The 26,465-nt window shown below is 42.8% G+C and overlaps 1 protein-coding gene across 2 annotated transcripts in view; it reads left to right on the top strand.

Annotated features, from left to right (window-relative positions):
- CHID1 (chitinase domain containing 1) overlaps positions 1 to 26,465 on the top strand; it is a 560,444-nt gene that overhangs the window by 13,233 nt on the left and 520,746 nt on the right. For both annotated transcript variants that reach the window (XM_073658695.1, XM_073658696.1), the window contains exons 3-6: positions 11,551 to 11,700; positions 19,133 to 19,265; positions 21,034 to 21,078; positions 21,951 to 22,057. In XM_073658695.1, the coding sequence (XP_073514796.1) occupies positions 11,551 to 11,700; positions 19,133 to 19,265; positions 21,034 to 21,078; positions 21,951 to 22,057 (435 nt within the window). The remainder of the gene's footprint in view (positions 1 to 11,550; positions 11,701 to 19,132; positions 19,266 to 21,033; positions 21,079 to 21,950; positions 22,058 to 26,465) is intronic.

Here is a 26,465-nt window from a genome sequence, read left to right as displayed (position 1 = left end):
AATTGCAAAAAAAGTGCAATACCACAGATGTTTTTTATTTATTCTTTTTACCACGTTCACTGAATGCTAAAACTGACCTGCCATTCTTATTCTCCAGGTCATTACGAGTTCGTAGACTCCAAACATGTACATGTTCTTTTATATTTAAGTGGTGGAAAAAAATTCCAAAATTTGGTAAAAAAAAAAATAGAGCCATTTTCTAAGACCTGTAGCGTCTCCTTTTTTCGGGATCTGGGGCTGGTTGAGGGCTTATTTTTTGCGCGCCGTTTTTATTGATAACATTTTGGGGTAGATCCGATGTTTTGATCGCCCTTTATTGCATTTTATTGCAATTTTGCGGCGACCAAAAAACGTAATTCTGGCGTTTAGAATTTTTTTCTCGTTACACCGTTTACCTTTCGAATTAATTCTTTTTTTATATTGATAGATCGGGCGATTCTGAACGCGGCGATACCAAATATGTCTATGTAGGGTTTTTTTTTAAATATTTTATTTTGAATGGGGCGAAAGGGGGGTGATTTAAACTTTTATATATTTTTTTTTATATTTTTAAAAACGTTTTTTTTTTCACTTGTTGCATGCTTCTATAGTCTCCATAGGAGACTAGAAGCAGCAACTATCCGATCGCCTCTGCTACATACAGGGGATCAGCAGATCCCCTGCATATAGCAGAATTGGTCCTGTGCTATGAGCGCCGACCACTAGGTGGTGCTCATAGCAGCCAGATCATGACAACCACAGGCGTCTGCTGCCGACCCTGGGTTGTCATGCACGCCCATCGGTGACCCGCGATCACGTGACGGGGTCGCCGATGGGCGGGGCTTAGGACGCGCTTCCCGGAAGCGCGCGTTAAATGACGCTGTCGGAGATTGACAGCGGCATTTAACTTGTTAACAGCCGTGGGTGGATCGCGATTCCACCCGCGGCTGTTGCGGGCACATATCAGCTGACATGTGCTCGGTTCAGTGCGGGAGCCCTCACTGAACCGGGGGAGGAGTCCTATGACGTACTAAGACGTCATAGGTTGCAAAGGGGTTGAAATAAACATCATCCTTACCTTTCCATGGTTCCCACGACAGCTTCAGCTCTGCTACATCGAGATGACAGGCTGGACCGCAGCAGAACGCTGCCATCCAGCTTGCCATGCCGCAGACACTGAGAAGCGCAGGCATGCTTGCGCTCCTCAGTGTCAGGCTGTGACGGCATCCAGATGAGCCGAGTCTCTCACGCTCACCGCATGCACAGGAGAATTCTCCCACGCTGTCAGTGACGTGCATGAGGTGAGCTGAGTTCATTGTCTGCTCATCTGGATGCCGTCACAGCCAGACACTGAGGAGCGCAAGCAAGCCTGCGCTTCTCAATGTCTGCGGGATGATAGGCTGGATGGCAGCTTTCGGCTGCGATCCAGCCTGTCATCTCGATGTAGCAGAGCTGAAGCCGTCCTGGGAACCATTGAAAGGTAAGGATGATGTTGCTTTATTATTTTACTTTTATTGCAGGAGATCGTTGGCTTCAGCTGGAATGGGCTTGACGGTAAGTATGGTTTAATTTAGAACAATAAAGAATTGTGTGTTTATTTCAATTAAAGGACTTTATTCTGGGTGTTTGTGTTTTTTTTTAACTTTCACTATGGGGTTAGTAATGGGGGTGTCTTATAGATGCCTCTCCATTACTAACCTGGGCTTGATGTCAGCTGGCATTATAAGCTGACATCAACCCCAACCCTATTACCCCACTGCCACCGCTACAGGGCAGTGGGAAGAGCGAGGCTAAGTGCCAGAATGCGCCATTTATGGGACGGCTGACGGCTGGTGTTTCTAGCCTGGGAAAGGGCCAATATTCGTGGCACCCTTCTTGGGCTATTAATATCAGCCCCCAGCTGTCTGCCTAGCCTTTGCTAGCTATTAAAATAGGGGGGACCCCACGTCATTTTTTTTGGTGGGGTCCCCCATTTTAATAGCTAGTAAAGGCTAGATATTCAGCTGGGGGCTGATATTAGTAGCCTGGGAAGCTCCGTGGGTATTACCCCCTTCCCAGGCTTCAAACATCTGCCCCAGCTGTCTGCTTAACCTCCGCTAGAGACTAAAATTATGGGGAACCCCACGCCAATTTTTTTTTTAAATAAATCCTTTATTTTAACACTAAATGACAAGTACTGTAACCAACACTGTCACTGTACTTCATATATATGTGACTGACATGTTTCTATCTATCTAATCTATGTGTGAAGCTCTATTCTTTCTGTTATAAATTGTCGGGTACCGCTGCTGAATTGCCGGCCGGCTTTTTTAAAGAGACGGTGCATGAAAACACTATTATTTTTTTAAATAAATCCTTTAACACTAAATGACAAGTACCGTAACCAACACTGCCACTGTACTTGTATATGTGACTGACATGTTTCTATCTATCTAATCTATGTGCGATGCTCTATTCTTTCTGTTCTAAATTGTCGGGTACCGGTGTATGCCGCGGCTTTTCATGTTTCACTGTGAGCACTGTTCCCATCGATTTGGGCAACCACCTCCCCCAATACATTCTACATTAGTGTTAGTTGTTTTCCTTCATGTAGAATTAACCTACAAGGAAAGAAAGGGTTTATTTTCATTCCGATATTTGTGTCCCATTGACTTGCATTGGTTTCCGGTATCGGAATCGGCGACATCCGATACTTTTTGGGTATCGGCCCGATCCAATCCGATCCGATATTTCCTGATATCGGAAGGTATCGCTCAACACTAATGAGGAGTAAAAGTTATTGGAGTGTTATACTAAGGTCCGGCTGTGCAGAGAGAGAGGGAGAGCAGTTCTCTGTGCAAAAACAAAGACTCTTCTGCTGGCATATCGGGACAACATCTGTCCAAAGCTCGGTTGAGATCAGCACCCATCCATCTTTTCATTAGAGGATCACATGTATGGCGTCCTGAACGCTCGCAGGAGCGGATCTGCAGACAGTCTGTTCATTCTCATGTCTCATAAAACAGCAGATCATTGATTTAATGAGAGAGAACATGGGGGCTAATTCAGGACACTGATAAAGATCCCTGCTGCTTCAGGAGAAGCAATCACAGAACTATAGGCTTGGGGGAATCGGTGCTTCTGAGTGCAGGTGAACATCATAGTAGCTAGTGCTTTTCCATTCTGTGGCTAAGCTCGGAGAAAAACTGACAATTACAAGTGGAGCCTTTAAAAAAAAAAAAAAACAGATACATAAACATAGCAGCTGAAATGAGAATATATTGATGACCTCTTCTGCAGATAGATCATCGATATCACGCCGGTGGAGGTCCTACACCCTGGCACCTATACATCAGCTGTTACAAGCCGTGGCTGCATCAAGATGTAAATCCATCGAACACAGCTGCACACGCGTCTCCGTTCAATGTTGGCTCCCGCAGATCAACTTTGTTTACATCCTACCGCCACCGAGGCAGATAACAGCTGATCAGTGAGGGTGCTGGCTGTTGGACCCCACTGATCTGATATATATATATATTTTTTTATTTTACTAATTTATATAGCGCCATCATCATCACCGTCCCCATTGGGGCTCACAATCTAGATTCCCTATCAGTATATTTTTGGAATGTGGGAAGAAACTGACACAAACATGGGGAGAACATACAAACTCCTTGCAGATGTTCTCCTTGATGGGATTTGATCCCAGGATGCAGAGCTAACCACTGAGCCACCGTGCTGTCATATATATGACCTGTGTTCCTTTATACACAGAAACGGATGTCTCGGCCGGGCGTTCCAGTGTCCTCTATGAGGGAGCCACTGCCAGACTCCTCTGGTGCTACTTATCTCCTGGAGAGCAAAAAATCGCTGGTGGTTCAAATGTAAGATCGGATTCTCATGTTACCCAGACATCTGGGGAGAATTGAGGCACCCATACACTTTAGATGTTGGCAGATTCAAACAACTGTAGTTTAATGTGTATGTGGCTTTAACATAGAACCTGTAGACCCATTGTCAAATCTGCACCACTTAGTGTTGTTCTTTTTCTTTTGCCTCTTTATTTTTTTTTCAATGTACATAATGATAAAGGGTGATCAGCGTCACTTGACATATTTTCTCTAATGTACTTTATGACTTAGACTCTGCTCACATATATAACAAGGACTGATGATGACTTCCAGACCGAAAACAGGTGTGAACATGTGCATACTAAGAGTAGCCATCTCCATATATAACTAAGAAATAAAGCTGCACTCTGTAACATTATAGCTTGCAAACATGAAATGTATAAAATTTGAATTGCATTACTCCTCTAGAAAATATGTTAAAATGAAGATACGTAGCTCATAAATTGGCCAATTCATGTGTGCCTAGCAGCCAACGACAAGGTGATCCTCTTTGCTGGGAACCTAACCTATTATGATACCTCTGTTCTCATCCTGTTGTTGAATTTGCTGAATGTATCTATAGAGCCCTACAGATTTGGTATTTCCCAACCAGACTGCGCTTTATATGGCCTACCTGTGAATATAATATACAAATCCATGGACCTTTTTGCAAACTCTTTAGTAGATTTCCATATATGCCAAACTTAAAGACGAAATGTATTGTGAACAGAAGAGGTATTTTATCATTACTTTTTAAAAAACAGGAAAGAATGAAATGCCCGAAGAAAACCTACAATGCATGATGTCCAGTGATGAATCAATCCACAGAATGCAGGTTACTGTTTACGGCAAACTGTATTTTATCTATAAACCTGCAAGCATAGACTGACCTAAAGCGGCCTGATCAGTATAATGGTCTTCATAGAAGGCCACAGGGACACAAAACAAGCCATGCTTATCTATTTAATACAACGGGTATTTTAGTTCATCCCCTTAACGGGTCATTTCCATCTTCATAGATTGATATTGTCGGACAGCACACGTAAAAACAAGAACCCTTGCAATTTAACGAATTTGCAGCCGTTCATGAGATAGTAACACTTTTCTTTTGTTTACAGTTCGTTGCTGTGGAGACCGACCACCGCTGCTCTCTAGCTTGTAAGCGTTGCACTGAACAGTGCGCTGCAGTGATCCTGATCAGGTTCAACACGGTGATTATAGGCATAATAGAAGAGAGCATGTAAGCACTGTACTTGTTCTGCAGCCCAGCAGCGGTGGTCGGTCTCCAAGGCCATGAGCTCTAAACAAAAGAAGTGTTAATATCTCAAGAACGGACAAACATTTTAATAAGTGGTAAATTGCAAAATTAGCTGCATTGACAAACACAATCAGACATTAGATATTTATGAGGCTGGGAATCATAACCCTTTAACCCCTTTTGTTTTAACGGCCCTTTTTTATTTCTTTTGGGCTACATTTTGTGGCTGTTTTTTTTCATGTCACACACAGCTGTTTTATAATAACTTATTATAGAAATGCTCCCTCTTTTTTATTTTATTGGAAGAAAGGTACACAAAGTTATTTAAAAAGTTTTTTAAAACTGTTTATTTGTTTATTTTTAAAATAGCAAATGGACTCTAAAATAAAGTAAGAGAACAATGGGGTCCATATTTTTGGGGGTCGGTATCTATTTATCTATTCCCCAAAATAGGGATCCCGTTGTTCTCTTACTTTATTTTAGAGTTAATTTGCTAGTTTAAAAATAAAGACCTAACTATATAAATTTTTTTTTTTCTCCAAACAATACATATTAAAATAAAAATCACGGAGTGCATTAAAAAAGACACAGATGCTCATAAGTACATAAATTTGCCTCTATTCAAGTCACTAGTCCAGCCACACTTAGAATACTGTGTGCAATTTTGTTCTCCTGACAGAGCTGGACTGGGCATCAGGCAAAACTGGCAAATACCAGATGGGCCAGTCCAGCAGTGGGCTGCATCGGCCTGTGGCACTGTGTTAACAGTATTGTCATCCTCAAGAGTTGATACTGTAAGCAGCTGAGGTGAAGCAGAGAGCCATCTTCTCCTACTCCGCAACTTTTTTCAGCCTGTTGGATGCTGGTGCCACTCAGTGGACATTAGACGGCGCAATGACATCACTGCATTTAGCCACTCGTGACGGCACTCTGTCATACAGGCCAGAAGAGAAGACTGAAGCTGTGGAGGACAGGAAACCAGGACTAGGTGTCACGGGTGTGTCAGGTGTAATAGATAGTCGCCCTGGATCTGGCTGCAGAAAGTCACTGCGCTTGGCATTGCAGATGCCTTCTTAACCCTTCTTCCTTTAGGACCCAGTGGTGACCTCCCTCCTGCTGCTGATTGACACACCCTTGCTTGGGAGTTAAAAACCCTCAGTTTGCTCCAGGCAATCGCCGGTGATACTTCTGTGTACTTTTGTGCATGCTTGGAGTACTAGCTGTTGGCTGATTTCTTCTCTGGTGCCCTTGGAGGACAGTTGCCATTATTCCTCTGGTGTCTGCTCAAGCTAAATTAATCCCCTTTGGTTGTCTACCTTGTTGTCTTTAGATTGTAGTGGGGCCTAACCAGTGCTCACCCCTCCCCCTCCCTATCTAGGACCAAGTTCTAAGGACATTCAGGGCTTAGGGTCCAGCTCGGCGATAACTGTGGAACCTATATAGGGACAGTAGGGTAGGCAGGGTGATATTAGATCTGCCTAGGGGTCTCCACTCCCCCTTTCCTTAGTGTTTGGGCTTTCTCCCCCTCTTCCCTTCGTGTTCCACTTAGTCTTTCCCTCACCTTGCGTGACACTAGGTGAATATAAGCTTTTTTTTTTTTCTTAATCGGAAAGTGGAGCATCATATGGAGGATTGCACTGTGGTGGCCATCATACTATGTATAGTATGCTGTGATGGCTACCATACTATCTATAGGGGGCTGTAGGGCATCATGCTGTTCTGTGTATAGGGGGCTGTGGGGCCCTTAGTAATGTATATGCCATGGCGACATTATCACTACTGTTTATGCTGGTGATATGTGGCTAAAGGCTGGCAGTATTATTTGTCTATTATATTGCAATATTGGTCTTGGTATAATTGTTTGTTAACCCTAGAACGCATGACCATAAAAATCTACACTTTCACATACCTGGGGCCTTTTAGGCCCGTGTGCAAATAATAAATAAATGACTAACTGGAAATGACAAACAACTATATACCTGAGGAATACCTAGAGTTTCAAAATTCTAACTAAAGAAATCTTGCAGAAAATAGAAAACAATTAACAGGGCGGGCCTGCGAGGCCCCAGGTATGCGTTCTAGGGTTAAAAGGGTTGTTCATCCGTGAATACATTGTCGGCAGCACATAGTGACAGAATAATGGCATCATACTAATCATTAAAGCGGTTTTATATCCTTGAACAAATTTTCAGCAAGTAGTGGTGTAGTCTGCCATATCCTAACAGTGTGTAATTTACACACCGTTAGGATGTGGGTCCGCTTGGCAATTCCAGCAGTTGTCACGTGAGCGCTCTCTATGTTGTACTTGTGGTCATGTGAGAGCTAGAGTAGAACATTGAATGAAGCAGCTGAGACTCTAGTCTGCATGTGACCTTGAGTATGCATATCATGTAGTTGTGATCACATGACAACTGCTGGAACTAGCAAGAATAGCTGAATCCTAATGGTGCGTATATTGCACACCATTAGGATTCGTAAGGCTGCACTATTACATGCCGAAAATGTACTCAGGGGTTTACAACCTCCTTAATGATCATTATGATTACATTGTTCTGTCAGTATGTGGTGGTATTATATACTCATGGCGTAGTGGTATTATTTGATCTTCTATAGCAGTGTTATCGGTTATATTGGTCTTGTAATACATCTTGATTTCCTCCAGGCAGGGTAATATTAGTGATAGAGACCCCGACCTGAATTTAAGTTCCAGTTCGGTGCTGTTTTGCAGGATACTCGCAGGATCTCTCACTACGTGCAGCCAACTCATTGTCCCCTTTATTGTCCTCGATTTGTAATATATAATAATGTTATATATACGCTGTGAGGCAGTGACCGGGATCGTATATGAGGGACGTTGTATATCCCCCAGAATGTGTACAGAGACCTATTAAATCCATTGGAGTGCATTGCAGTCACAAACTCACCTGCGGCTGCAATGCAGGAATGAAGGTGAGCATTGACCTGGTCAGGCTATCTGGCTAAGGCAGAGTAGTAAAACCCGACAGGGCCTTCATTTCTTGGAGGAGGTCACAGGAGGCAGTGGGGCGGCCTCCTCCCTCCAACCTGTGTTTTCCAGTGGCTCTTGCCACAGGTCCTTTAAAAACCCTGCATTAAGGATTAGTGTTGGGAATGCTAGAAGCATAGCAGGGAAGTTTGGCGGGCCTGTGTGTGTAGCTGAACCCACGCCTGTGAAGGCTCTGCACCCGTCAGGCTCTGTTTAAGGACTCATGTTAACCCGGCTGCGAACCGGAGGACTTGTCTGTTTACCCGTGAGTTGCTGAATAAAAGCTGTTTATGTTGGACTTGCTTGGGTCACTGCCTCAGTTACTGCACAGTGTGAACACCGCCGCCTTACAACGCTTTAGATTTATTTTTTTAATTTTGCTATTTTCCACTGAAAATGAGGCATCTGTTTCAAAACCGCACACTGGGGTGCCATTATTAACTAACCTGCAGCTCTGCTGTACGTTGTCCTATAGAAGCAGCGGCACTTAAACTACATTTACAGTGTGCCTGGATGAAGGCCCCCAGCAAAGTAACGCACCTGTATGCTCCTTAGTCATTATTTGGTTAATGGGACTGAGCAGCACAAGTGATGATTCCTAAGGGGGGTAAAAGTAGACCAATTTTTCTAATCCCGCAATCCCTTTTAAGTGCAACTAATTTGTAGGATTCCAAATTCCATTCCCCATTCTATACATGCCTCACCTTGAGTTATACCCCAGTAAGTTCAGACCACTGAGGATATGTTAAGAATATCCATAAATCCTAACCACAGTAAAGGCATTTCCTCCGGCAGCCGTTGTGGCGGGGCTCCCCTATAAACCTGAGCTGTTGATGCCATTTATTCCAGCGTACACGGTACACATCACTTCTAGTATGCCTGTGTGGCAAGTCCTAAAACTTTGTAGCTGCCCCTTTGTGACTCTCTTCTGCGTCTATTTTCTGGCGTGTGATTACTTGTTAAAATATTGTGTTCCTATAAAGATATGTTATTAGATTCTGTTCGCACTTGTGTTAATAGGGTCTGTCTGGGGTTTATCAAGCTTTTTGGCATTTTTGACAGCTCAGAGCAAAATCTATAGTGTTATTACCACCATCAACGATTATGGTTCTCATAAGTCAGTGGAACGTACGGCGGGATCCGTTATGACCATAATCCAGGGCTCTACTGTGATCAAAGCCTTAGGGTATGTGCACACTGAGGTTTTTTTTTTATGAGTTTTTGGAGCAGAAACAGTAACTCTTGAAATTCTGCTGAAAATCTTGGCGTTTTTGCTCAAAAAAACACAACAGATTGTCTCAGTGTGCACATACCCTAAGTTGTATTTCTTCACATATATTTATTACTTTTGCTCTTTTTAAAGACAAAAACAGGTACCTGATCGCCTCCGATCCTGTTCCAGGCAATCAGCTAATTTTACAGATATGGAATTGTAGTTCATTTATCGAAATAGTCGTGATTGAAGGGAAGAGTTGGGCTAGTCTCATCTCTGCCTATGCTCTTCAGACAGATCTGTAAAGTTTATTTCCTTTGAAACACTGGAGCAGTAATCATGCAGCCAGGATCTGATTCATACTGCCCACAGTTTGGGCAGTATGAATCAGGTGACCGTTTTCCTTTAATGAATCAGACTCCTTGTGTATAAACATTTTAAAATCCAGTTTAATTTTAAGCCTACCTGTCATTTCAGGTGACTTTTCAGAAGATGCTGATGTGCGTGACCTTGAGGAATACCACTATTTCTGGCCATATGACATGACTTGTATCTAGCATTTTACACTAGTTTTCCTCTCTTTAGGCTCTATGACTAATTTTCAGTTTTCTCTGAGCTAATGGGTAGAGACTAGCTGCTATGATGTCTCCTATACACAGTTCACAGAGAGATGGATTCCTGCTCTTGTTTCTCTGTAGCACACAGACAAAAGCAACTATAGCATGGAGTATATTACACGTTACTGACCAGTGTCGCTGTATGTGGCTGCACTGAGGAGGGTTAAAATAGTTTCTCGAAGCTGTAGTATTAGTTACCTTTTGTCTGCCTGGTTTCTCACTGTGCCGAGTGCTCCTCGCGCCTACTCCACCTCCACTATCCATAGATTACAATAGAACCAGTATTCTGACACCTCATTGTGCTGAGTACTTCTCACTCCCACTCCCCTCTCCCCAAAGTATAATTGTCACGGGTGTGTCAGAAGTGACAGACAGTCGCCCTGCAGTTGGTTGCAGGAGATTTCTATGTTTGGCATTACAGACATCTTCTTAGAAGCTGTCTCTCCAGGTCCCAGCAGCTACCTTCCTCTTGCTAATTAACACCTCGGCCTGGGTGTATAATTACCTGCTGTTTGCTAGAGGGAGGTGCCGGTGATACTCACATGACCGCTTGTGAAGGCTTGGAGCTAGTGCAGCACTTCTTCCTCTCTGGTGCTAAGAGGAAGTGTGTTCATCTCTCTGAAGTCGACTAAAGCTAAGCTATCTTTCCTTGTTTGTTCCCCCTTGTTGTCTTTAGTTGTCAGTGGGGATCGACTAGCGCTCATCCCCTCCCTTCCCTAGCCAGGGAATTACAGAGCGAGATTCCTGTGCGGCGATTTGTGCGGAAATAATATAGGAACGTTGCGGGAGACGTTAGCGTGATATAGGTCAGCCTAGGAGGTCTCCACTACCCCCTTTCCCTAGAGTCTGGGCCCCCTTTTCTCCTTTCCCTTCGTGTTGCACTTAGTCTTTCGTACACCTTGCGTGACATTAATAGAAGCAGTAACCTGACACCTCACTGTGCTGAGTACTTCTCACTCCCCCTCTCCTACAATAGAGGAAGTAATCTGACACCTCACTGTGCTGAGTGCTCCTCACTTCTCCTCCTACTCTCTTCATATAGTATAATAAAGGAAGCAATCTGACATGTCACTGTTCTGAGTAATCCTTACTTCTTCTCCTATCTCCATACTGTATAATAGAAACAGTAACCTGACACCTCACTGTGCTGAGTGCTCCTCACTTCTCCATCTCCCCTGTAGAGTAAAAGAAAAGTAGTAACTCGATGTGCTGGCAGTCCTTGCTAAGCTGGGGCTTTTTTTTTTTTTATTAGAGTAATGAGTTTAGGAGAGAAGAGTTAGAAGTGTATCATAAGTGGAGAAAGAAGCAGATTTGTGTGATAAGACATTTTACAAAGTTTCTTATATTAGTCTGTACTATTGATTGAAGCAGAGTTTGTTGTAATGACAATTACATTAATCCTGGCACAGCATTTCACGGCTCCTATCCTCCAGGGACTGTACTCCATCTCTGGCTGGACTTCCCAGAGAACGTTTTGTGCTCACTTCATTGTAATTATGAGATTTCATGGGACATAAAGTGGTTTCAATGGCTGATAACAGACGAGTGACAATGATGGTTCCGTCCTGTAATGTCTGTGCTAATGTATGCCATCTGTTCCCGTGTGCTAGACTCGCCTGTCTGATGCTCCTGTACAGTCCCGGGGACTGGTTACCACTGATGTCAAGGCCAAGGACATTGTGCTCGATCACCAGAGTTACTGCAGCAAAAAGGCGAAGGAGCGTCATGTTTCTGGGGATGTGCTGGGATATGTCACACCGGTAAGATATCGCTCCTATATTACATATTCACACATATTTTATAATGTGGCCTGGTACATACAGTGGGGAAAAGAAGTATTCTGCCGATTTAGCAAGTTTTCCCGTCTAGAAAGAATGGAGAGGTCTGTAATTTTTATCGTAGCTACACTTCACCTGTGAGAGACAGCATCTTACAATGTGATTTTTGTGGATTTTTTTTTTATCATCCCAGGGGGATCTTGTGTGTCCGCCTCCCTTACTTTAGGCTGTCCTGCTACCTGGGTAGGTTGTGAACACATCACTTGATTGATACTATGTAAATGCATTTACCTATGGTCTTTTCTTGCTTATTGTGTGAGATAAAGGCCGAGTCATTATGTTTTACCATCCCAAGTGTGAGAAATTGCTATCTATGGCTCTGCCCTCCACCTTGGCAATATATTTTGTATCTTAACTGTCCACTACAGGTTTGGTGGGACTCCATTAAATGTTAAATGGTGATACCTAGGGCTGCACACGACTTTATATATTTATTGTCTGTTCTGTCTGTTTTGTATTAATTAATGTGTATTTTAATATATTTCTAATAAATATTTATTTTATCTGAGTCTATAATACTCCATATTTTTCTCAAAATTTATCAAACATTTAAAGGGGTCTGAATACTTTCTGTACCCACTGTAGTTCTTAAGGGGGAGGGGAGCAGACCAATTTTTCTAATCCCACAATCCCTTTTAAGTGCAACTAATTTGTAGGATTCCCTAGTCTGCATTCATTACCTGTATTAATTGCACTTGTTTGAACTTGATACCTGTATGAAAGACACCTGTCCACACAATCAATCACACTCCAACCTTTCCACCATGGCCAATACTAAAGAGCTGTCTAAGGACACCAGGGACAAAATTTCAGACCTGCCCAAGGCTTGGATGGGCTACAGGACAATAAGCAAGTAGCTTGGTGAGAAGGCAACAACTGTTAGCACAAGTATTAGAAGGTGGAAGAAACACAAGATAACTGTCAATCTTCTTCGGTCTGGGGCTCCATGCAGGATCTCCCCTCGTGGGGTAAGGATTATTCTAAGAAAGGTCAGGTATCAGTCCAGAATCACACGGGAGGACCTAGTCAATGACCTGAAGAGAGCTGGGACCACATTCTCAAACATTACCTTTAGTAACACACTACATCGTCATGGACGTAGTGCCACATGTCCAGGCCTATTTGAAGTTCGCCAATGACCATCTGAATGATCCAGAGGAGGCATGGGAGAAGGTCATGTCGTCAGATGAGACCAAAATAGAACTTTTTGCCATCAACTCCACTCAGTGTTTGGAGGAAGAAGAAGGATGAGTACAACCCCAAGAACACCGTCCCAACCGTGAAGCATGGTGAAGGAAAAAACATCATACTTTGGGAGTGGTTTTCTGCAAACGAGACAGGATGACTGTAACTTATTTAAGGGAGGATAGATGGGTCATGTATCGTGAGATTTTGACCAACAACCTCCTTCCCTCAGTAAGAGCATTGAAGATGGGTTGCGGCTGGGTCTTCCAGCATGACAATGATCCGAAACACACAGCCAGGGCAAGTAAGGAGTGGCTCCGTAAGAAGCATTTCAAGGCACTGGAGTGGACTAGCCAGTCTCCAGACATGAACCCAATAAAAAAATCTCTGGAGGGAGCTGAAACTCAATGTTGCCTAGCGACCACTCCAAAACATCTAAGATCTGTATGGAGAAGTGGGCCAAAATCCCTGCTGTAGTGTGTGCAAACTTGATCCAGATCTACAGGAAACGTCTGACCTCTGTAATTGCAAACAAAGATTTCTGTACCAAATATTAGGTTCTGTTTTTCTATTGTATCAAATACTTATTTCATGCAATAAAATGCAAATTAATTATTTAAAAATCATAGAATGTGATTTTCTGGTTTTTATTTTTAGATCATGTCTCTCACAGTTGAATTGTACCTACGATAAAAATTACAGAACCCTCCATTCATTGTAGGTGGGAAAACTTTCAAAATCGTCAGTGTATCAATTACTTATTTTCCCCACTGTAGGTAGTTTCATTTCCTGTTTAATAATAGAAATAAGAGACAGCACTGATTTTTGTTGATTTTGCCAATACAATGATCATGGTTTCCTCCCAAAATCCTTGCTATCAGAAGAGCCCTTAAATACACTGCTCAAAAAAATAAAGGGAACACTTAAACAACAGAATATAACTCCAAGTAAATCAAACTTCTGTGAAATCAAACTGTCCACTTAGGAAGCAACACTGAGACCATCAATTTCACATGCTGTTGTGCAAATGGAGTAGACCAGGGTTCCCCAACTCCAGTCCTCAAGGCCCACCAACAGGTCATGTTTTCAGGATTTCCTTAGTATTGCACAGGTGATGGAATTATTGCCTGTGCAGGTGATGCAATTATCACCTGTGTAATACTAAGGAAATCCTGAAAACATGACCTGTTGGTGGGCCTTGAGGACTGGAGTTGGGGAACCCTGGAGTAGACAATAGATGGAAATTATTGGCAATTATCAAGACACCCTCAATAAAGGAGTGGTTCTGCAGGTGGGGACCACAGACCACATCTCAGTACCAATGCTTTCTGGCTGATGTTTTGGTCACTTTTGAATGTTGGTTGTGCTTTCACACTCGTGGTAACATGAGACGGACCCTACAACCCACAGAAGTTGCTCAGGTAGTGCAGCTCATCCAGGGTGGCACATCAATGCGAGCTGTGGCAAGAAGGTTTGCTGTGTCTGTCAGCGTAGTGTCCGGAGGCTGGAGGAGCTACCAGGAGACAGGCCAGTACACCAGGAGACGTGGAGGGGGCCGTAGGAGGGCAACAACCCAGCAGCAGGACCGCTACCTCCGCCTTTGTGCAAGGAGGAACAGGAGGAGCACTGCCAAAGCCCTGCAAAATGACCTCCAGCAGGCCACAAATGTGCATGTGTCTGCACAAACGGGTAGAAACCGACTCCATGAGGGTGGTATGAGGGCCCGACGTCCACAGATGGGGGTTGTGCTCACAGCCCAACACCATGCAGGACGCTTGGCATTTGCCACAGAACACCAGGATTGGCAAAGTTGCCACTGGCGCCCTGTGCTCTTCACAGATGAAAGCAGGTTCACACTGAGCACATGTGACAGACGTGACAGAGTCTGGAGATGCCGTGGAGAGCGATCTGCCGCCTGCAACATCCTTCAGCATGACCGGTTTGGCAGTGGGTCTGTAATGGTGTGGGGTGGCATTTCTTTGGAGGGCCGCACAGCCCTCCATGTGCTCGCCAGAGGTAGCCTGACTGCCATTAGGTACCGAGATGAGATCCTCAGACCCCTTGTGAGACCATATGCTGGTGTGGTTGGCCCTGGGCTCCTCCTAATGCAGGACAATGCCAGACCTCATGTGGCTGGAGTGTGTCAGCAGGTCCTGCAAGATGAAGGCATTGAAGCTATGGACTGGCCCGCCCGTTCCCGAGACCTGAATCCGATTGAGCACATCTAGGACATCATGTCTCGCTCCATCCACCAACTTTGCACCACAGACTGTCCAGGAGTTGGCGGATGCTTTAGTCCAGGTCTGGGAGGAGATCCCACAGGAGACCATCCGCAACCTCATCAGGAGCATGCCCAGGCATTGTAGGGAGGTCATACAGGCACGTGGAGGCCACACACAATACTGAGCCTCATTGTGACTTGTTTTAAGGACATTACATCAAAGTTGGATCAGCCTGTAGTGTGTTTTTCCACTTTAATTTTGAGGGTGACTCCAAATCCAGGTCTCCATTGGTTAATAAATTTGATTTCCATTGATGATTTTGTGTGATTTTGTTGTCAGCACATTCAACTTTGTACAGAACAAAGTATTCAATGAGAATATTTCATTCATTCAGATCTAGGATGTGTTATTTGATTGTTCCCTTTATTTTTTTGAGCAGTGTATGTTGTTCCTTCTCCTTTGATAACTTTTACCATAGGGGTCATTGCTCATGATGTCAGCCTGCTGGAATACCTAGCACAGATGAATGACAGGACCAGGGTGGTCCAGTAAAAAAATAACAAACTCCGTCATATTCTCCTGGATTCAGCGTGAGCCGTTCTGTGATCTGCAGAGAGACAGTGAGTTGTGATGTTACCGTTCCACCAGTCACCAGACTGCTGCGGTGTGTGTTTAGCTGCAGTGGTCCGGTGTCTTTTGAGTAGCATAAATCATAAAACTACTTAAGTCATCTGACCTCTGCTATTAATCACAGGCTGCAGTAGTCTGCCAGGTGGTGGAACGGTGACCTTCCCAATTCCTGACAGTGTTCAGACTGGCTTGCGCTGGATCATAGTGGGTGTCGGTTAGGGAATATGATAGTTTATTTTTTTTGTATTGTTTAATTGGGCAAAGTTTTATTTTGCACAGACAAACCCTTCAATATAATAGACTAACACTGCAAGTGTGCTAGGAAAGGAAGTGTTGCCCAATACATTTTGTAAATACAAAGAACCCAAAAATCAATGAGAGAATTACTTTTTTTTTTCACTATTTTTGCTCAGATTAAATTTATCTGTAAAATGAATAGTGCCATTCAAAATTACAACTTGCTGATCTAAAAAAAACAAAAAGACAAGCCTTACGGCTATGTTGATGTAAAATTGAAAACGTCATGACTTAAAGAATAAGGGAGAGAAAAAAATAAAGTGTAAAAATGAAAATTCGCCTGGTAACAAAATAGTTAGTCTGTTTATACTTTTCTCTCTCTGTCCCTATACACTTTTGGACTGTAAGGTGTTGCGAATCAGGATATCAAGATTCACATTGGAAAGTTTCCTAAAATGATTGACTTTACTCATCTGCCTTCTATAACCCTATAAATCCTGAAAATAATTTTTAAATTAGCAAAGACTTTGCCACTGGTGGTTCACATGTCGGGCTTCTTTCTGCTTTGTGCTAAAATATATTGTTTATGAAATTAGAAATATTTAATATCACAGAAATAATGTGTAATAGAAGCCGAACATCTTCCAATAATTGCACTTCTCAGAATTTCCACAAGATGTCACTCTTGTACCACTAAGTCATTGTGTTGCAGTCTAATAGAATCTTTATAATTGTACTGTGAAATACAGAGGGAGAATAACACAAAGTGTCAAGCTGAGAATTATAGAGATTCATGGATTCTGAGGCTGTTATTGGGGACATGTATGGCATATGATGGCACGATTCACCGTCTGTTGTGGCTAAACCTTAATTTAAACAATTACACTGTGGAGTTGTGGCTGTAAAGGTAATTCAACTTCCTAATTCCCTCCATGCACTCAATATCTTTTTTCGTGCATCCACCAGTTTTATGATTAATGGCAGAGGTTCACGTTGGTTCGGGACAGGTACACCTGCAGACATGGCATTAGTGGCTTAACATGGGTGCCACTTGCTTTCCAAGCAGAAAATAGGTCTTTAACAGCCTCTGGTTTTCACCAGGTGGCGAGTCACCTCATCTATGTCCTTAAATGACTCCCGGACCGGTGCATCGGCCCAGTGTGACAACGGCTCTCAGCAAAGTTGGAAAGTAATGCTGACATCCAGTTCCTTTCTGAGTTTGCTGAAACCTGAGTATTATGTCATAGATGCAGAAGGCCAGCTTCCCTACCTAAACCGCACCCGACACCAGTAAGTCATGGGGAGGTGTAAGGCGGTGTTCACATTGCAGACGAGTCCTTGCTTTGTTATTATTTGTTGAAACTTGCTTTTTTTTGCACCCACATGCATTGAAATTGACCTGTCTGTATAGAATGAAAACCCAGTGTAGAAGTTCTAGTCAATAAGGGCAATTTTATCTAAAATTAGGTACAAAAAAACTACACTGCTCAAAAAAATAAAGGGAACACTCAAATAACACATCCTAGATCTGAATGAATGAAATATTCTCATTGAATACTTTGTTCTGTACAAAGTTGAATGTGCTGACAACAAAATCACACAAAAATCATCAATGGAAATCAAATTTATTAACCAATGGAGTCACCCCCAAAATTAAAGTGGAAAAACACACTACAGGCTGATCCAACCATGATCTAATGTCCTTAAAACAAGTCAAAATGAGGCTCAGTATTGTGTGTGGCCTCCACGTGCCTGTATGACCTCCCTACAACGCCTGGGCATGCTCCTGATGAGGTTGCGGATGGTCTCCTGTGGGATCTCCTCCCAGACCTGGACTAAAGCATCCGCCAACTCCTGGACAGTCTGTGGTGCAATGTGACGTTGGTGGATGGAGAGAGACATGATGTTCCAGATGTGCTCAATCGGATTCAGGTCTGGGGAACGGGCGAGCCAGTCCATAGCTTCAATGCCTTCATCTTGCAGGAACTGCTGACACACTCCAGCCACATGAGGTCTGGCATTGTCCTGCATTAGGAGGAACCCAGGGCCAACCGCACCAGCATATGGCATCACAAGGGGTCTGAGGATCTCATCTCGGTACCTAATGGCAGTCAGGCTACCTCTGGTGAGCACAAGGAGGGCTGTGCGGCAATCCAAAGTAATGCCATCCCACACTATTACTGACCCACTGCCAAACCGGTCATGCTGAAAGATGTTCCAGGCAGCAGATCGCTCTCCACGACGTCTCCAGACTCTGTCACGTCTGTCACATGTGCTCAGTGTGAACCTGCTTTCATCTGTGAAGAGCACAGGGCACCAGTGGCGACTTTGCCAATCCTGGTGTTCTGTGGCAAATGCCAAGCGTCCTGCACGGTGTTGGGCTGTGAGCACAACCCCCATCTGTGGACGTCGGGCCCTCATACCACCCTCATGGAGTCTGTTTCTAACCGTTTGTGCAGACACATGCACATTTGTGGTTCTGGAGGTCATTTTACAGGGCTCTGGCAGTGCTCCTCCTGTTGCTTCTTGCACAAAGGCGGAGGTAGCGGTCCTGCTGCTGGGTTGTTGCCCTCCTACGGCCCCCTCCACATCTCCTGGTGTACTGGCCTGTCTTCTGGTAGCGCCTCCAGCCTCTGGACACTATGCTGACAGACACAGCAAACCTTCTTGCCACAGCTCGCATTGATGTGCCATCCTGGATGAGCTGCACTACCTGAGCAACTTCTGTGGGTTGTAGAGTCCGTCTCATGCTTCCACGAGTGTGAAAGCACAACCAACATTCAAAAGTGACAAAAACATCAGCCAGAAAGCATTGGTACTGAGATGTGGTCTGTGGTCCCCACCTGCAGAACCACTCCTTTATGGAGGGTATCTTGATAATTGCCAATAATTTCCATCTATTGTCTATTCCATTTGCACAACAGCGTGTGAAATTGATTGTCGATCAGTGTTGCTTCCTAAGTGGACAGTTTGATTTCACAGAAGTTTGATTCACTTGGAGTTATATTCTGTTATTTAAGTGTTCCCTTTATTTTTTTGAGCAGTGTATTAATATCGAATTACAATTCTTCTACCCACAGTGGAATGGCCATGGATACGATGTTGCAAAAGTATTTGCATCTAAATTCACCCTCATTTCTCCAGTGTGGTTGCAGATTAGAAGAAAAGGTAGACAGTCGTACCAGGTGACCGGACTGCATGACATTGACCAAGGTGAGTTTTTATAGTTAAAACAAGTTATCACCCATCCTACCTTATCGATGGGGGTCCGACTGCTGGAAGCAGCACTGATCGGATTAACAGAGAATTTTTATCCCCAGTAGAATAGAGTGGCAGTGCACTTGCTCCACTGCTGCCCCATTCATTCCCTATGAGGCTACCGAGCGCTGCACTTTTTTTTTTTTTTTTTTTATTCAACAAGTCCATAGTGAATGAATGGAGCAGCAGTCGGGCATCTGACCTGCTGATCTATTTTGAAATTGGGATAAAAAATCTCCATTCCGCCAATCAGTGCAGGTCCCAGTGATGGTCACTCACTGGTAGCAAGTTATCACCTATTCTATGGCTAGTGATACAAATCCACTTGACACTCAAGAACCCGGTGGTGCAAGCATCTAGTGATGGCATCACATTTCCTAGTATGCTTTGATGACCAGCACTCATTTCTTCATAGATTATTCTTATTCCACGCAAACTAAGGCATCATGCATGTGACGCGTTTTGGCTCTCGCTGAGGTTTTTTTTCAAACATGGATTGGTGATAACTTGATTTCACTGGACAATCCCTTTAAGCTCAAAGATAATAAAAAATCATACAGTATTGAAGACCCTCTCTGAAGAAGCTATCACGCGAAACACGCGTTAGGGAGAAGCAAGTCTTGGTAATTATTATCCTGCACAGGTGGATGTCGCTTACTGGGCTTCTTGCTGTAGTTTTGATAAAATCACTGTTAATCTGCTAGTCCTTTCAATGATGAGCTGTCTAGCCCCGCCACACACGTGATTGACAGCTTTATGATTGCACTGTGCATAGGCAAAAAGCTGTCTATCAGTAGACGGGGTGCATACTTTGTGCTGCCTGACCCATCTAAATTCTGAACATTCGCACTCTAAATATTAAATTTCACTCCTTGTAACTATATTCATCACTTACTTTCCACAATTTTAGCATTAAGATGGAATTGTCCTTTAAAGCGTACCTGTCCTTCTCTACTCACAATTTTAAACTACTTTCAGTGCATATACCATCCTAACGTGTCCCCAAACTGTGCTGATTCTCATGCTCTATAACATGCCATGGACTTTTCTTGAATGAGCAATTCATTTTCTTTAGCATTCTGCCAGCACTATAGGCACTGGAAGTTCCTGATCTTCACTTCCAATTATGCAGTTTGCACCTGTCATTATCGAGTAAATGGCCTGCCCTGAGCTGATAATTGGCCTCTGGGCTATGCCTGTATGGAGTATTACAGAGAGGAGAGCAGCAAGACAGTGAGACTCATCTTAGGTTACTATGATTGTCCCAATTTTTAGCTTTGCAACATGATTGACTCAATTTTTTTAATTTATGTTAATGTTATATGGTGTTCAGGAAACAATTGAAAGGTCAGTTAAGCATTATTTTTCATTTTGCAAGGCATTGCTATGGATTATCGGGTAAGGTCCCGGTACTGTGGTATTACGATTCACTGTACAGTTAGGACTACTATGTGCACTCGCCCGGTGACGGGATGTGAGAACATTAATCTACGGTCCGCCAGTGTAAGATAAAAGGTCACCAGAGTGCTGCACCCACTCTCCTTGTGTCAGATGCTAATGGACATCTGTCCAAAGTTCTTAGAAAAAAAGGTGTATAAAAGAGCAGGAAGAGATTCTAGACAAATTGAATATGGCCGCTCTAGAAAATGAGACGTAGCACAAGACTATATCACTGTTAATAAATGCAGGAAAGCAAATTCATGATGTTATTTTTTTCTTTTAGGATGGATAAAAGACATTAAAAAGAATTCCAAGAGCACCCAGATGGGTACGTTCTTCCAGTGCGGAGTGCTGTGCTGCAGCTGCATCCCCCTCTTACCCCTTCTATGTCTCTATTTACACCTTATATGTTATGGTACATTTTGTGGCAGCTCCAATACCTATTACCACACTGAGGCTTTGATTAAAAAAAATAGTTTTATTACATAATGGACTCCCAGCAGGATGTCTGCAGCTTGTCCTCCTCTGCACTTAATTACCTCTTCTATCTCTTCCCATCTGTCTGACAATGAAAGGGGTTGTCCCATAATCAACATATATCACCTATCCTCATGATATGTGATGTCTGTATGACTGCGGGCGTCTGAGCGTTAGACCCAACAGGACCAATCATGATAACAGACGTCCTAACCCCCCTGTGTGAATAAAGCGTTCTGAGCATGTGCGACCACTCCTCCCATTAACGGTCATAACTCCTTAATAGACAGTGATCGCACATGCTCAGTAACACTTCATTTACACATGGGACTTTAGGACCCCCTTTCTCAAAGTCTGAGGTTGGCTCAGCAGTCGGATCGCCATCAATCATACAATTAGCATCCATTTTTTGGATGGATAATGAATAGTTTTTATGGCATAACAACTTTGGACATAAGCTCACCCTGCGCACATTCACATATGTATATGTGTTTGTATGTGCCGGATCTGTTGCATGATAGATAGAAATGGTAACCGACGGGCTCCAATGAAATATGTAAAATCTGTTGGGATTCCCTTAAGGTTTCCTTCATTTTTACGCCAAAAATAGCTCCGCATGCCTCGTTATTGCTGTGAAATGTAAACTTCGACTGAAGGGTCGTTCTGAAGTCAGTTGTTCCTGTATCGGAGTCACCTAGTGGTTTATGCTTTCTTCTCTTCCAGTGCCACGTGTCCTGTTTGATAGCTGGACATACCAGGACTTTGAGAGTGTGTTCAGCAGTGAAGATGAAATAGAGGATCTGTCAGATGCTTTCATTCAGACTGCAAAGGTTAGAACTTATATTTGTACTTTTTGGTTTCCTTTTTTTTTTTTTTACGTTACACTTCAGTTGAATGAAAAATAAAAGTAAAGGAAAATGAGTTAAAGAAAGAAATACTTTTGTGTTCTAAACATACAGGTTTGATCAGTAAATAGTGAGTGAGATGTTTGACTTATATGAATTATATTAAATGACTATTCCCAAAAAACTTAGGGTAGGAGATAACTTGCTTACACTGGTGAACCGACTGCTGGGATCCCGAGATCGGGAATTCCTGAGAGTGGGACTGTGTAGTGGAGGTGACCTCGACTTCATTCATTGTTTACCGGACTGTCGAGCACAGCACTCTCCTATTTCTAATAGTCCTATACACAGTGAACGGAGTGGACCCCGAGCATGCGCATCTCCACTCCATTCAAGATTGGGCTTCAGCTCATTCTAGCCCACCCAAAACTGCTTAAGGACATGTACAGTTGAAAACCAGAAGTTTAACATACACTATATAAAAAGACACATCTGCATGTTTTTCTCAATATCTGACATGAAATCAGAATAAACCTTTCCCGTTTTAGGTCAATTAGGATTACCATAATTTTTTAATACTTTCCAAATGCCAGAATAATGAGAGAAAGAGAATGTTTTAAGGAATTTTTATTACTTACTGCAAAGTCAAAAGTTTACATACATTAAGATTACTATGCCTTTAAACAATTCTGGACTGCCCATAAGATGATGTCATGTGTTTGGAAGCTTCTGTTTTTTGGCAACATCTGAGTTAATTAGAGACACACCTGTGGATGTATTTTAATGCACACCTGAAACACACTGCTTCTTTTTGTAGCATCGTGGGAAAGTCTAAACAAATCAGCCAAGATATCAGGGAGAGAATTGTGGACTAGAACAAGTCTGGCTCATCCTTAAGTACAATTTCAAGATACCTTAAGGTGCCTTGTTCATCTGTACAAACAATTATATGCAAGTACAAGCAAGATGGGAATGTCCAACCATCATACTGCTCAGGAAGGAGGCCGGTTCTTTGTCCCAGAGATGAATGTGCTTTGGTCCCACATGTGCATATTAACCCAAGGACTAAAGCAAAAGTCCTTGTGAAGATGATGATGGAAGCTGATAAGATTGTGTCAATATCCACAGTGAAACGAGTACAGTATCAACATGGGCTGAAAGGCCACTCTGCCAGGAAGAAGCCATTGCTCCAAAAGAAACATAAAAAAGCCAGATTAATATTTGCAAATGCACGCAGGAACAAAGACCTTAATTTTTGGAGACATGTCCTGTGGTCTGATGAAACTAAAATTGGACTTTTTGGGCATAATGACCATCGTTAAGTTTGGAGAAAAAAGGGAGAAGCTTGGAAGCCTAAGAACACCCTCCCAACTGTGAAACACAGGGGTGGCAGCATCATGTTGTGGGGTTGTTTCGCTGCAGGAGGGACTGGAGAACTTCACAAAATAGATGGCATCATGAGAAAAGAAGATTATGTGGCAATACTGAAGCAACATCTCAAGACATCAGCCAGGAAGTTAAAGCTTGGGTGGAAATGGGTCTTCCAAATGGACAATTACCCGAAGCATACTGCCAAAATGATAACAAAGTGGCTTAAGGATAACAAAGTCAATGTTTTGGAGTGGCCATCAAAAAGCCCTGATGTCAATCCTATTGAAAAGGTATGGGAAAAGCTGAAAAGGCAGGTGCGAGCAAGGCGACCTACAAACCTGGATCAGTTACACCAGTTTTGTTAGGAGGAATGGGCCCAAATTCCGACCTACTATTGTGAGAAGCTTGTGGAAGGATATCAGAAACACTTGAACCAAGTCATTCTGTTTAAGGGCAATGGTACCAAATACTAATGAAATGTATTAAAACATTCTCTCTCTAATAATACTGGCATTTGGCAATTATTAATAATTATGGTAATCCTAATTGACCTAAAACGGGAAAGGTTTATTCTGATTTCATGTCCGATATTAAGAAAAACATGCATATGTGTCTTTCTATGTAGTGTACGTAAACTTCTGGTTTCAACTGTAGGTCTTTGAAACTTAAGACAATCCGTTGCACTATTACTAAAAAAAAATGCTGTTTTATCACATATGCATGGCACATGAAGTTGAAGGGCTTTTAGCTGTGGCAAAGCACTTCTTTAGCCGCATCCTCCCCGCTTTCTGCTTGACTGACGGCACACTGGCTGTGAACTCAACCCCTTTAATGAAAGAATGGAGCTGAGATTGCGGCATCCCCAGCGGAAGCCTGATGGAAGACTTAATGTACTGCACTGCATAAGTAGTGCAGTGCATTACTGCTATGTAAGTACGGCGTGTACAAGCCACCTTATGGGACTAGTAAATATTGTAAAAAAAAAAAAATTTGGTAGGTCAAAAAATATCACAAACATAACCATTTCAGCAATAAATAATGTTTATTTTGTAAAAAAAAAAATATTGGTATCATGGCACCATACATAAAACTCAAGTATAAAACTATCCCCTACAGAGAATGCTGAAAATCAATGCTAGAAATGCTGTTTTTTGTTTATTCTGCCTCTACCCCCCCAAAAAAATAATAAAATGAAAAATAGAATAAAAATGTGATAAAAAAAAAGTCATATGTAGACCTAAATGGTAGCAATGAAAACTACCTCTCATCGGGACACTCACACAGGTCCTTTAGGAGAAAAAGAAAACAAACATTCTGTTTAATCACGACCCCACCACTTATTAGCAGCTTTCTGCCTATGCACAGCCTACACAGGAAGCTGCCACTCAGTTTTGTGGGCGGAGTTATACAGAGCTCAGCATTCAGAAAACTGCTAGATCTGCAGCAGAGAAACAGTGATTTTATGAAAACTGCAGCAAGTAGCCCAGCAAGTGATAAATTGATGGAATCGGGGTATCTGCCCCTACATCATGCTGCTCTCAGATAAGGTTGCAATTCCTGGTGACAGATCCCTTTTAAAAAAAAAAAAAAAAAGTTTAGACTATGTTCAATCAAAAATTATCCCATTGAAAAATAAACTATGTCCCCCAAAAAACAGGTCCTAATCTGGGGACATTGATGGAGAAATAAGAGTTATAGCTGCGATAGTGAAAAAAATGGGCTCCTTTTCTAAACTAGCTCATTCATTAGAAGAATATGAGATCTTTTCTTTGACATTTTTTATGCTTTACATTGGGAAACCTACATCCATAGCTGTCTTTGTGTGCTTTACCCTGTACCCATCGTATCTCATCCGCCTTTCCTTTTTTATTATTATTTTTGGTAGTTCTCTTAAGCCTCTCGGTTTTCCTTTCACACCGCTTAAAGTTTTGTCTGCACAGCTTTTCATGTTACTTTATTTGATGTCCTGTATCTCTACTCAAAGGACCCGAGCCTTAGTTCAGATGTTCAAGTTATAGAGGAAATAAATCTTTTTTTATTTAGCCTTTTATAAATATAGGGGTTACAGGTGAATCCGTTCTGTCGGTACGGAGTGTGCTCTCACACTAAAGAGATGAAGACTCTTCAGCGCAGTCTTGTTTGGCTTTTTATATAAATAGGTTAAAAATTCCAACTGATACATTAACCCTTTACTGCCGCGGTCAGTTTTAACCTATGTGACACAGCAATTTTTTAAAGATTTTTCTGTATTTTCATGACTATGAAAATTGTACGTTCACATTGAAGGCATCAAAACTATGAATTAACACATGTGGAATTATATACTTAACAAAAAAGTGTGAAACAACTGAAAATATGTCTTATATTCTAGGTTCTTCAAAGTAGCCACCTTTTGCTTTGATGACTGCTTTGCACACTCTTGGCATTCTCTTGATGAGCTTCAAGAGGTAGTCACCGGAAATGGTCTTCCAATAATCTTGAAGGAGTTCCCAGAGATGCTTAGCACTTGTTGGCCCTTTTGCCTTCACTCTGCGGTCCAGCTCACCCCAAACCATCTCGATTGGGTTCAGATCTGGTGACTGTGGAGGCCAGGTCATCTGGTGTAGCACCCCATCACTCCCCTTTTTGGTCAAATAGCCCTTACACAGCCTGGAGGTGTGTTTGGGGTCATTGTCCTGTTGAAAAATAAATGATGGTCCAACTAAACGCAAACCGGATGGAATAGCATGCCGCTGCAAGATGCTGTGGTAGCCATGCTGGTTCAGTATGCCTTCAATTTTGAATAAATCCCCAACAGTGTCACCAGCAAAGCACCCCCACACCATCACACCTCCTCCTCCATGCTTCACGGTGGGAACCAGGCATGTAGAGTCCATCCGTTCACCTTTTCTGCGTCGCACAAAGACACGGTGGTTGGAACCAAAGATCTCAAATTTGGACACATCAGACCAAAGCACAGATTTCCACTGGTCTAATGTCCATTCCTTGTGTTCTTTAGCCCAAACAAGTCTCTTCTGCTTGT

The sequence above is a fragment of the Phyllobates terribilis genome, unplaced genomic scaffold (assembly GCF_046119375.1).
Source record: "Phyllobates terribilis strain yellow unplaced genomic scaffold, ASM4611937v1 Scaffold_13__5_contigs__length_258822181, whole genome shotgun sequence".
Classification (NCBI taxonomy): Eukaryota; Metazoa; Chordata; class Amphibia; order Anura; family Dendrobatidae; genus Phyllobates; species Phyllobates terribilis.
Note: the sequence above shows the minus strand (reverse complement) of the source record. Positions and strands in the feature narration are given on the sequence as shown.